Here is a 13,011-nt window from a genome sequence, read left to right as displayed (position 1 = left end):
TATCTCTGTCACTCTTATTCGTTCTCTCTCCCTCTTTCGTTAGCTCGCTAGTCTGTGGATCTCATAAAAGGATTATGAAGTCTAAACAGGCGCATTTTTTAAAAAATAGGCTACTACTGGACTTGAAGCAAAATATATCATCTAGGAAGTCACAGATGTTATAACATTAAACTTAAGTGATCTTAAAATGTTGAACTTGGTTATAGTTGTAACTCTATTCATGCTTAGTTTAATATCAAGTCCCACGGGCCGCTTAGGCATGGCCATAAGCTTTTTTGAGGCTGAGGACCCTAATCCAGGACAGGTATGTACAAGGTAGAAGTTCCGGCTACAATTTTGTTCAGAACTATCTTTGGCCGCGTTGAATTCTCTGTCGGCGACTCAACTTCGTTTGGCTTATGCCTGTCATGCATCTGGGACTATACTTGGGTTCCAAAATGCCTGAATAACTGGAAAGCATTTTTATTAATTTTGATGATTTTATTGTTTCAGAGGCCGCTACTTGTTACCCTGGATACCTATCACGATTGAGTCGGTTGAGTTGCTACCCTTATATAGAGTACCCGTGTTACTACTACCCCCCACACTGCTATTACCCTCCCCAATACTGGTCTCACCCTGGCTATCCCTCCCTTTTCCTGTCCAATGTCGAGAGGGAAAACCAGGACATTGTGGTCACCAACGTACAAGACAGTTTCGTCAAAGCCAAACATGTAAACACTTTTCTCTCAATAAATCAATCTTTGTTATTATCACGTACTCTAGCACTTCCGAAGTTGAGGCCCCAGACCAAAAAACCGCTGCTAAGAGAACTTCCTTAACATTTTCCAGACGTCCGTGTCCTCGACGGATTTTCCAGAGTATGAAAATTCGAGCGCACGATGCGCATGCGCGGGCTCGCGGATCGTCTTATCAGAGGTACTTCGGTCGAGGACAGTCAGGGTTTTTTTTGACAAATTTACTTTACTTAGATTTAGTTTGTAGTTTGGTGCGATCGTGATTTATTATAAATTTTCAGAAACTAAACGGTTAAATCCTCGATCAGAAGCCTTTTGGATATCAACTCTCCTTTCGGTATTTTATGGTTATACCAGACCTGACATTATGGTATATTTCAATTGAAACTATAAGCGCTTCCTCTAATTACATGTTATACAAACCAATATCAGTCTAAGAAACTCTTTCGTATGTATGACTTGACCGTTATTTCTGCCCTTTTGGTTCCAGCCAAAAATTTTTCATGTAATTAGAAGCATCGTTTTCTAACCATTAGTTAATTATTCTAATCCAAACATTTATTTCGGGTTTCCGGGCTTCATGCTGCCCTGGTTTTTGCCGGAGAGACATAAAAGGGTACCATTGAAAAACTCTTGAAAGATTGAATCGATTCTTCAAGAGTTATTTTTAAGTTCTCTAAGAAAAAATTCCGCTATTTTCAAATCCTCGAAAATTTTAATCCTTATAATGACAGAAAGCCAGTCTTTTTATGTAGTATCTCTACTATCCACCTTGTTAATAATAACTGTTATCTGAAGCAAAATAAAAAAAATATTTTCAACTAGTTCGCAGAGATTTAATTGCGACGAGCAGTAGTTTAAACAATTTAAAAACTTTATGTGTTGACTAGGGTCAGTTTTTTTCAGATTCTTTTCGACAATTAAAGATTTGCTATTTGAAATTTAACCGGGTAACTTCAGTGATTTGGAAGCATAGGGTGAAAACCAGGTTATATCGAAAATTGCGTGTTTTTAAGTGATTCAAAGAGCTGTTTCTTGGTCTGCTTCATCGCTACTGAGTAATTTTTGCATGACACATAGAAAAGACATTTGAAATTGTTACGAAAAACCAATGTATTATTCTTTTGCTTGGAGAAAACGAGACTAAATTTTAAAAAAAAATTGAGAAAAGTTACTTAAGATCAGGCGTTTTTAACTAAATGGATTCGCGTCTTTTTCGAAAACGTAACTTTTTATTTTTGTCAAATAAAATCAAATAGCCTTTTAAATCAAAATTTGCTGGCCTGCTTGAATAAAACTGACGAAAACTTCTGATGAATAAATTAAACAAACAGTAGTTTATCGACCATATAGATAGTACGCCTTTTTTGTTATGCAAGTTTTGAAGAAATTCCAAGATTTATTTAGAAAACTTTTACAAGCCTAGCGAAGTCTGTTTTAAGCCAAAATCTGATCCCCAATTGCTTTATATACGGATTTTTTAATCAAGTTTCAAAATAACTTCAAAATTATTTCTTAAATTTTTTATTTTCTAATGCCATAAGCAATCTGTTTATGTCAAACAGCAGTTTTAAAACGAGCGAAATTCAATTGAGACTAGCTACATATGTCTCTCTGGGCATGCATTAATTGTTGGAATTTCAGTTTTACGCTTGATTACAAAATATAAAATTAGCTGGTTTGCAAATTTTGAGGATGCACATTTCCGGTCTTTTTTTTCTCCTTGTATATGTAAAAGTAAGAGTAAGAAACACTAAGACCATTAATTGCGACCCAGTAAATGACATATTACTTTTTCCCTTTAAAATTGCCACCCGACGAAGCATGACATAAAGCCAACCATTTATGCAGTATCTATACAAGCCATCCCCTTAAAAATAACTGTTATCTGAAGCAATGTAGAAAAATTCACAGTATTCAGCTAGCTGGCAGAGATTTAAGTGCGACGAGCAGTAGTTTAAAAAATTTGAAAATTTTAAGTGTTTGTTAGGGTCAGTATTTTCAGTTTTTTTTTCAACGATTAAAAATTTGCCATTTGAATTTGAACAGGGTAATTTTAGTGAGTTGAAAGGATAGGTGAAAACGAAGTCATATCGAAAATTGCATGTTTTTTTAACGATTGCTACAACTTCTTTTAGCATACCTTCAATCAAAAAATATTAAGAAAGTGATTCAAGGAGTTGTTTCTTCGTCTGCTTCTTAGCTACTGAGGAATTTTCTATGACTAATAGAAAAGACACCTAAAATTTGAAATTGTTGAGAAAAACCAAAGTATTATTCTTTTGCTCGGAGAAGAGGTGACTAATTTTTCTTAAAAATGAAAAATAAATAATTAAGTTCAGGCGTTTTAAACTAAATGGATTCGCGTCCTTTTCAAAAACAGAATTATTTATTTTTGTTGAATAACTTTAAATAGCCTTTTTTTTAAATCAGATTTTGACGGCCTGGTTGAATAAAACTGACGTATATTTTTGATGAATAAATTTAAAACAATAGTATATCGGACGGTAATGGATTTTGACCATATATATAGTACGTCTTTTCTAATAAAATTTTGAAGAAATTCCAGCTTTACTTAAAAACCTTTACCAGCCTAGCGAAGTCTTTTTTAAGTCAAAGGGTCATCCGCAATTGCTTTATCTACTGATTTTTTAACCGGGTTTCAAAATAACTTCAAAATTATTTCTTAAATTTTTTTATTTCTTAATGCCATAAGAAATCTGTTTATGTCAAACAGCAGTTTTGAAACGAGCGAACATCAAATAAGGTTAGCTACATATATCTCCATGGGAATGCGTTAATTGTTGGCGGTTAAGTTTTAAGCTTGATTTCAGAAAATAACATTAGTTGGTTTGCAACATGTGTGGACGCATATTTCCGGTCTTTTTTTCTCCCTGTATATGAAAAAGGAACAGTAAGAAGCTCTAGGCCATTAATTGTGACCCAGTGAATGACATATTACTTTTTCCAGTTAAACTCGCCACCCGAAGAAGCGCAAATCCGACGCATCGTAACCGATCACGAGCAGCAGGAGTTTCGGAGAGCCGAAGGACCCGATGGCTGGTCTTGTTATCATCAACATCATCCGTGTTATCCATGTGCACCGCGAAAAGATTGTTATATATCAAAAAATAAAAACGACGAAGATGACGATGAGTTTGACGAATTTTTGCGTGACGTCAGAAAATGGGGAGATAGTAGAGAAGTCGGCACAAGTGAGTTGAACTGTTTTAACTTTGTCAAGGACTCAATTTAGTTCTAAAATCAGAGGACAAAAAGAACAATTTAGATGTTTTTTCTTTTTAAAAACATTGTTTTTTTTAAATTCCCGGACCCTAGTGTAGTAATGGGGGTGCCTGAAAAATGATTATTTTTGCAATGATTGCGAAATTTTTGCTTTTCCTCTTTTCCTTTGCGTGTACTCTGAACGTAGCTAACGACTTAAAAACATATAGTTAGAGAAAGATTCAGTGATTTGATTAATAATTTTTTTGCAAAAGAACTATCTCAATTGTTAGGAAAACGTTAAATAAAACGGTTAAACAAGTATTTATCGTGCTAGACTTAATTGAAAAGTAGTGTTCAAAAATACTATTATTTTGAAGATTGTGAAAGATGTTAAAGTTGTTTTTTTTCCACTGAACAGATACAGATTGGAACCTGTTATTCGCTCCTCAAAATCAGGAATCCATTCAAACAGACAAGCCACCATGGAGATATTGGAAGCGAGATAGATATGAGGCATCCCCTCGATCTCAGCCAGAGTTCCACGGACACAGGACACACTACTCTGCTACTAGAGATATCTCCATAAAAGGCAAGTTATAATATTATCTGCTAATGCTATAATATAACTGAACAGTCTGAGATGTGTGGAATAATAGAAAAAGGACGGCTGAGAACAGGCTACTGTTAATACAGACTAAAAGCCTAATGCTGCTCTGCTGCAATTACGCAGAAACAAAATTATCATTATTATTATTATTTGTTCAAATTCAAAATGATCTTGATTTTGCATACATTGAATCATAGTCATTGGTCTATGCACACTTACTTTTCAAACACAATATAAAATAAAATCATACATTGTCCGAAAATTGTATTTGCAACACATACCAAAACAGAAAACTCGCAATTTTCATATTTAGTCGACTCTCGTATCTAATTCAGTACATACGGGCAATATTGATTATGGGCATTAAGAAAATATTGACCATTTCCAGAAAATTGTGGAATTATCCCAAAAGAATGGTAAACTAAACAAAAAAAAACAAACACATACTTGAAAGCAATGTTTTTTTTTAATTATTTGGCATAAAAATCAACGTTAAAAGTGATCTTGAATGTTTTAACCGAGTAAGTTAAGAAAACTAATAATGAAAGAGAGGAAAGTCTAATCCAATAATTAATTATAGAGTTTAAAAAAGAATCACTTTGTTCCGGTATATGAGGGTTGAACAAATTAGTGAACAATGCGAAGTTTGAACTTGTTCAAACAGTGCTCTAAAACTTACTAAAAACGATTGCAAAAGCTGTTGCAAAATTTTTTTCTCTTTCTTTTTTCGGTGGCAAATAACCAAGTTTTTTGAGTTTTCTCCTGAATCAGAGCTATTTAAAAAATGAATTCTGAATTACCTCTGATTGAAAACAATTAAGTGAATATCGATTCTGAATCTTGCTGACTCTTCTTTTGTGAGATTCGTTGAAATTAATTAAAATTGCTTTCGAAATTGAAACTGGTCGCGTAAATAGTAAGCATTTTTCTAAGGAGCTATTGGAAATTAGTTTCCGTCCACTGAAATATTTTACAAAAAATAGCTTTGCAAAAAGTTTAAAACGGCACCAAAAATCAGTGAAATTTACTGCGCTTTATTGGATGTCAAATAGACAATGACGCTTTCACCGGGGGGGGGGGGGCGCTTTCACTTGTTCCCCTCAATATTTTGGTTGAGCTAAAAAAAGTTCTCAAATTATTAAGTGATAATATATCAACACTAACTTTTGGCGCCCAGACATTCAATAGGAATGAGCTAAAGTGCATCGGTTTAGAACTGAATTGGTTGTCTCGCCAATGATTGACGCTTCTCGGCCCTCTGTAACAATTTTTCTAGTTATAACTGAAGTGAAGTTATTTCTCAGAACACGGCAGTTAGCCATTAACTTGGCAGTAAGGCTCATAGTCTTCTTGTGAAAAAAAAATCTGCCAACGGTTAAATGTTATACGGTCATCGGTTAAGATTAAGTGTAATTAAAATCAACTTAAACACAGTATTGTCTCGTTATTATTTCTAGATTCTTCTGGAGGCGTTGGAGCTGAACGTTTTGGAAGTGCGAATTACAACTTCCTTCACAACAACCACAACGACTATTTAGACCACGTCAACATTAAAAATGAACATACAGATTTCACTGCCGCGGACAAAACTTCCATAGAAAGGGTCGAATTCCCGCTCAGTCTAAAAGCAAAAACTGCTGAAAAAGGTGTCGAGACAGACGGAAAAATCGAAGAAATTGTTGAGCAGTCACAAAAAGAACGGCAGCAAGGTCTAAAGTATATAGATGAAATCTCGTTCAGATTAAGGAGTCTTGCTAAAGCCACAGCTCCAAAAGAAGCTAATCAAGGTCAAACTGACGGTGGAGTAGAAACAGTCAGAGGTCAGCTTAGTAAAATTTTCAAAGCTGTCTTATAATGAGGAGGATGATTTTTTTAGATCTTTTCTGTTTGCGCCTCCCCCCAGCTTAACGGGTGCATATTATTTGCCCATATCCCATATTTGTTCCGACCCCACTTGTGGGGGGAGGAACTATATACTCAAATGGGTTCTTTTTTGTTCAGACAATTTTGGCCGATCGATATATTAATCGTAAAGAAATGTGAGTGGTATCATTAAAAAGTTCGTTCAGCGCAGAATTTAAAACTGAAAAGATTTTCTGAATTTCGTTTTTTGTCGGGGAGTTAACGAGGATTGAAGTTTTGCGTGAACACGTGATGTTTGACATGATTTTGTTCAGTTTTAGTGTAATTTTTCTTCAAATTAGGGAAATTTTTTATAAAAATATTGATTCAAAATTACATTACACGCCATGAAAAGCATTTATTTTGAGTTTCTAATAGACCAAAAGGCGATAAAAAGAGTAGTTCTGGTCTCAAAGGGAAGTTTACTATCAAAAAATGGACTTCCAATCGAGAGCTCTTTTTTTTTAGAAAACTTTTTGTTTTCTTAAGTCACCTAGATACTAGTCACTTCATACCGAAGTTCCATTAATGACAAACCTGATATACAGTATAATGAAGCCCAATGAACAAAAAATTGGTTTTCAAGAATCGCTTGTGTTTTTTTTGGCGTCTACTCTTGTGTTTTCGTAAATTTAAACGTTTTTCTTAATGAGTTTTCGTAAAGTGAGTCTCTTTTTGAAGTTTCACTAAATTTTTGGAGTCCGATGGCATAGAATCGTTGACTGAAAGTGCATTAGGTTTCGTAATGAGCTTTATGTGAGCCTATCTAGAGATTTGAGTGGAATGCTAATGATTAACATTAAAATTGATTTTTCGAGAAAATTTTTTAACCTTAACCGATCATAAACTTATATTCGTGAAATGCAAGTCAATATCCGTAATGATAAGACCCCTGTGCTGTTGAAACAAAATTAATTTGGGTCAGCGGTTTTATATTCTTACAATTTGTTATATGACTTCAATGCCACAAGAAATCAAAATTTTCCTAAAAAGTTTATGGTTATTTTCCTATTATTGGTCCCTCTTACAATCCTATCACATTATCCTGATATTGATATCTCCTACTGGTTTAGAGAATATCCTCCATGGATCATAGATAAAGTTTTCAGAGAACATCTAATTGTTTAAATGACTCAGACACTTTCTTTTCGCACTTTTTCGACTCCTTTTTGGATTTTGCCTGTGTTCGCTGTTCTTTTCATTTTCAATGACATTTTGTAATGTCTTATTAATGGACTGTAAATAACAAACACCCTCATTGTCTGACCGAGGGTTAATTTAGCTTATTTATTAGCTTCCGTTGAAAGTTATTGATTTTAATGGCGTTGAAACTGCGGGATTTCTCAAAAAAATTAGTTGTTTTAAAGTATTTGTTCAAGTTTGCTGATCGATTGGAGTCAACTTGTTCCGAACAAGGATCCCATTGCTGTTAAATTGAATTGAAAGATGAAAATTTGTTACTTCAAAGTTCATTTTTTAATGGCTTTGACACTTTTCTCGCTCAATTTTTTTCTGAAATTGCTGTGTTAGCCTGTTTTTGGTATTCTTCACGTAGCCGTAAAATGCTGACCGGTCTCACAAGCTTGTAGTTGAGAATTGATTGAATAATGGGGCCCGAAGCAATCAGTTTATGGCGAATGGTATTAAAAATTATAATATTAAGATATTTCTGCATTTTTTGATTTGAAGGGTTTTACAACTTTTTCAGTTTTGTTGTTGTTATCATCAACTTTTAACTTTGTCTCATCTTTGAGAGGTCCCATTCAATTCCTTGTAATGTATAATTTAACATGTTTGATGATGTTGTGACGTAACTGATGTTTTGTTTGTTGGACAATATGCGTTAGTTGAGATTGGTGTATTTGTGTTTCTTTTTCTCCTGCTTTAGCGCAATCGCGTAACAAGAAATCCCAATGATTTTCAAATGTGGCTCAATTGAACCTATGAATTCATTCAGTGTATTTTTAATTGAAACAGTATAAATAGAAATTGAAACAAAACTATATAATATTCAGATAACAGCTATTGATTTTAATGGCTTCACTAAATTGTGTTTTCGCAATGTTTTTAATTTGTTGTTCTTAATTTTGTGAGTTTTTCTGCATCTATGGTCCGTTCTTATGGCTCAGTCTAACCTAATGGTTTTCAAGACTTGAAATTGTTTGGTTTAAAAAAGGTTGATTGATTTTTGAGTTTCGCGTTGGCTAGTCTCATTAAAGAAAAATCCCATCTGGCGTGTGGTTAGGACAAATTAAGTTTGTGTAGTTAGGGTTTTTTCTGAAATTTTTGTTTTTTGCTTTTTTTGTTTTTGTTGTTTTTTTTCTCGTACTATTTTCAATGCAGATCTCGTTGTAATGAGGCATGGCTTTGTTTAATTCAATTATTAGATTGGTTGTATATTGTTTTTTTTTAAACTCAAACATTTATTTTTGATTATCTTGTCAAAAATGTAAGTCAAAAGACAGTTGAACCAAAAATGTAGATGACCGAGGGTCGGAGTATTATGTGCAATTGCACATTAACGAGGCGTCTTGTTTATATAATGAGTTACTACGTAAATGTATGTTATATGTTCTATAACTGTAAGCATGCTGACTACGGTGTGGGCATTAGTAAACATTAAAAGTAAATATACAGCTTTTCAGGCAAAAAGAAGACTTTTGAAAAGATTTTCCTCGACTCGTGATTTGACAATAGCTCGACCCAATTTCTATTACTCTATGTTTTGATTGAGCAAAGGTATAGTGCAACATTTTGGATCGCACTAATGTCCAGAGGAACATTGTGCAGAGCAATTTACTCCAATAAAGAAAAATGTCCCGATTCTGTTTCGATTAAAGTGACAGGATTTTTAAGTACAGAAATTATGTTTCAGTTCCGTGGTGTCACAAACCTCCAAGCCTCTCACAAAGAGATGGAGTACGAGAACCGGTAAGTAACAATTCAGCTGAGCCTTATTTTTTCTTTCCCAAATCAAGGCAGATTGTTAGTCTGACAAAAGCCATAAATTGTTCACAAAAGACTATACGACAAAAAAATGATGATCGAAAAAAGAAACGCATTATTTTTAAAGATCATTTCATAAGATCCGGCTTTTTCCCGTAAAGGACCATGCAGCACGCGCGCTCTGGAGTTACAATCCCGGGTCGATTTCGAATGGTTAACTTGTAAGAACTTGCAAGTTTCTTGCAAGTTCTTACAAGGCGATGCATCGCCTTGCAAGTTTTTCTTCCAAAAACTTGCAAGTTCTTACAAGTTAACCATTCGACTTACAAGTTACTTACAAGTTAAGCATTTGACTTACAAGTTACTTACAAGTTAACCATTCGACTTACAAATTACTTACAAGTTAACCATCTTTTGCAAGAAACTTGCAAGTTCTTACAAGTTAACCATTCGTTCTCGACCTGGGATATGCACAAATGGAAACAATTCGACTGTTTTTTTAGGATGAATATCTTCGGCGTGGTCACGTGAGAGCACACTGGGCTAAAGAAACTAACAGATACTTCGATGAGATCAGAGACAACGTCCATTTGCAGAAACAAAAGTCACATAACAGTCTCAAACATGCTAGGGCAGCTCAGAGCACGTCTTAGTCCTATGGCCTGATAAATGTTCGCACAATATGATGATGTGTTGTGTAAATCCTAACACTGATAGAAACTTTAATTCCAACTGTTTTAAAAAATCAACGTTTCAATATCGTTTTCATTTAAGTGCATTAGATTTCATTTGAGGGAAGGGAATATTTTAAATTTTACTCCCTTAGGTACCTCCCCACAATTTTTACAGGTACAAGCGGCAATTGAACCACTTTTTAAATAACCGAAACCGCTTATGGTTGCCGCAATGTGAAGGATGTACTTGCTTCGCGCGGTACATTTTATTTGGATTCGCGCGGTACATGATTTTGAATTTCGTCCAAATCGTCATATTCCCGACGCATGCATGAGTTGCTTTAGCGTCATTCCGCCAGCATTTCTCATTTGATCAACTGTTGGGCATAGGCCTCAATCTTTCGCAACCACTACAGAATGGATCGGCTGTTTATCGCCGGCTTCGTCAGGAATTGTGGCGTGATAGCCGAGAGGTAAGGTACGGATTTACACGCCAATGATTGAGAGTTCAAACCCCTGCCTCCGTGAAGCTGTCTGTGTAAGGATGAGCTCTTACTTAACCATAGCTTCAGGATGACCATAGCCTGACCAATGTTGGCTGCAATGATGGTACCACGTGAAAGGTTCAGACGCAAAAAAAGTGGCCATCGTCACCAAAAAAAGAGCAATGATGCTCATACAAATAACAGTCTGAAATATGGGGAATAATAAGAAAAAGAGCAGCTGAGAACAGGTCGCTGAGGCCTCATGCAGTTCCGCTGTGCTTACGAAGGAACAAATTATTTATATTATTTGAATTGTGACATACTCTGTTAGTGTTGTAACAATTCATCTCGATGCTACATCTGTATCCAAAAGGGATTTTACCATCTCATTGGTGTCTTCGCACCTTACTCAACTGGTTTAGGTATCATGACGCAAGCCCAACTTCCCAGAAATTTAGCCCATCGTGCAGCAAAAAGTTGTTCTCTAGCATGATCTTAGCGACCAAATTTTGATGCATAAAAAATATCGGCGAACATTGTTTTTCGATAGAGCAGCTATGATATTGAGACACCAAGTATTTTAAACACATCCAACAATTTTAAAGAATACATCTGCCGAAATGATCATCATTGTACCGCTTCTGTTCACAGGTCATAATAATTAGCTTTCGAATATTTTTTGATAAAATCATTTCTCACGAGAACGAATCGGCCGAGATAACATTTATCTTAATTGCAACAATCATGTTTTGTTATGAATTTTCTGCTGTTTGTATGTTTTGACTTTCACTCTGACATAAGCAATCAAACCTGTTAATATTTGCTCTTGTAAGAGAACTTCAGCATGTTTTCTGAATTGACAACAAAAGTTTCTCAGTTACAAGTTTTTTACGACTCAGTTGTTTCAAATTTTGTTCACTGTCCTTCCAAGAAGTTTGAAAAAATTAATAGTTTTTTGTATTATTGACAGCTAAATACAAAATGTTAATGTTTTGCTCACTAGTTGATTGGTAAAATGCATTGTTATTTGAATGATTCACTTGGATGGAAAAGTGCAACACAACCAAAAGAGCCTTCTATAGGACCAAATAATGCTTCCTCGCTTGTTCAAGTAAAAGAAAACAAAATAAATACAGAAATAAGTGAAAGAAAACAAAATAAAAAGAACAGGAAGTGTAAGAAGGTACAATGACATTAAGAAAAAAAATATATTTTTTTTCTTAAAACAAATAGCCCATTAAAACTCAATTGAGTTCCTGCAAGTTTTCATACGTGTTTGCATAGTAGATTAATTATATTACGGTTTTATCACGTTATCTGTATTTTTAGACTAAACTTCAGTCACCCAGTGTAAAACTGATCAAACCACAGTGCATTAAAACATTGCCCACAAACTGCTACAAAATTTCTTTTGAAGCAATTGATAACAAAAAAGAACCATATCAACAACTTCTATGAATGAAAGTTTAAAAAGCTTGGCTCCATTAATCGTTGATCCATTGAAATCAAGAACATCCTGGAATACAATTAAAACTATTCAATCAAAAATTTTTAAATTTCAGCCAGCAGATTGCAGGAATAGCTCAAAAAAAAGAAATGCCGTAGAAAACAGATAGAAACAGATACAGCTATAAGCTGAAAAAGTTTTCCAAGCCGCTCAAAAAACTATGTAAAAAACATTCAGCAATAAATTAATAAGACTTGTTAAAATTCACTCCAACTTGGTCTTTTTCTTAGGAACTTTTTTTTACACATATGAGTTTCTTTGGCCGGATAATAATTCAAATTAAACTTTTACGGTAAGTTTTAAAATGCAAAGTTTATTTTTATTGCGTGAGATAAGTCACATATGATCAATATCTATTCACGCCAACTACCCGTTAGTGAGAGGAAGAAGTATTTCAGAACATTTCTTCCAGCTACCTTGCTCTGAGAACAAATGTAATACGAACGAAGAGCACCAAACAATGAAACAAAAATAGTAGTAAAAATCCTGACCGACGATTCAAAAAATCTTCGTTGACTAAACAAAAAACTAGACCTAGAATGGACTATGAATAGAATGCGAAAGTCATATAGAAAATCTGATTAAAAATCAAGAAAAAAGGACAAAAATAGAAGCAACGCCAAATTGCCGCATGAGAACAAAACACTCGCAGGTCGAAGAATCTATGCTTAAACACGTTTTTCTCATGCAATTTAAAATGAGCAATTTCGCTCTACTTCTTGTTTCGTCGTGACAAAAATCACTTCAATTTGACTTCAAATATCATGAAAATGTGTGAACAGCTGTACAAAACGATAGCGCCCCAATACAGTTCAATTTCTTTGAATTGTAAAAAACCAGGAACATCTCAATATGCCTATGCTCAGCTTACAGTTTCGCAGCTATAACCAACTAAAAAAAGTGCTCATCTCCAATTTTGAGCAAC

The 13,011-nt window shown here is 34.5% G+C and overlaps 1 protein-coding gene across 1 annotated transcript in view; it reads left to right on the top strand.

Annotated features, from left to right (window-relative positions):
- LOC142342620 (uncharacterized) overlaps positions 1 to 10,179 on the top strand; it is a 33,051-nt gene extending 22,872 nt beyond the window's left edge. Inside the window, exons 8-13 of the mRNA XM_075394038.1 lie at positions 493 to 713; positions 3,709 to 3,952; positions 4,384 to 4,554; positions 6,030 to 6,392; positions 9,350 to 9,405; positions 9,924 to 10,179. Coding sequence (XP_075250153.1) covers positions 493 to 713; positions 3,709 to 3,952; positions 4,384 to 4,554; positions 6,030 to 6,392; positions 9,350 to 9,405; positions 9,924 to 10,073 — 1,205 coding nt within the window. The 3' untranslated portion in view covers positions 10,074 to 10,179. The remainder of the gene's footprint in view (positions 1 to 492; positions 714 to 3,708; positions 3,953 to 4,383; positions 4,555 to 6,029; positions 6,393 to 9,349; positions 9,406 to 9,923) is intronic.
- The last annotated feature ends 2,832 nt before the right edge of the window (positions 10,180 to 13,011 follow it).

The sequence above is a fragment of the Convolutriloba macropyga genome, chromosome 7 (genome assembly GCF_964194025.1).
Source record: "Convolutriloba macropyga chromosome 7, txConMacr16.3, whole genome shotgun sequence".
Taxonomy (NCBI): Eukaryota; Metazoa; Xenacoelomorpha; order Acoela; family Convolutidae; genus Convolutriloba; species Convolutriloba macropyga.
This window is presented reverse-complemented; position numbering and strand designations above follow the sequence as displayed.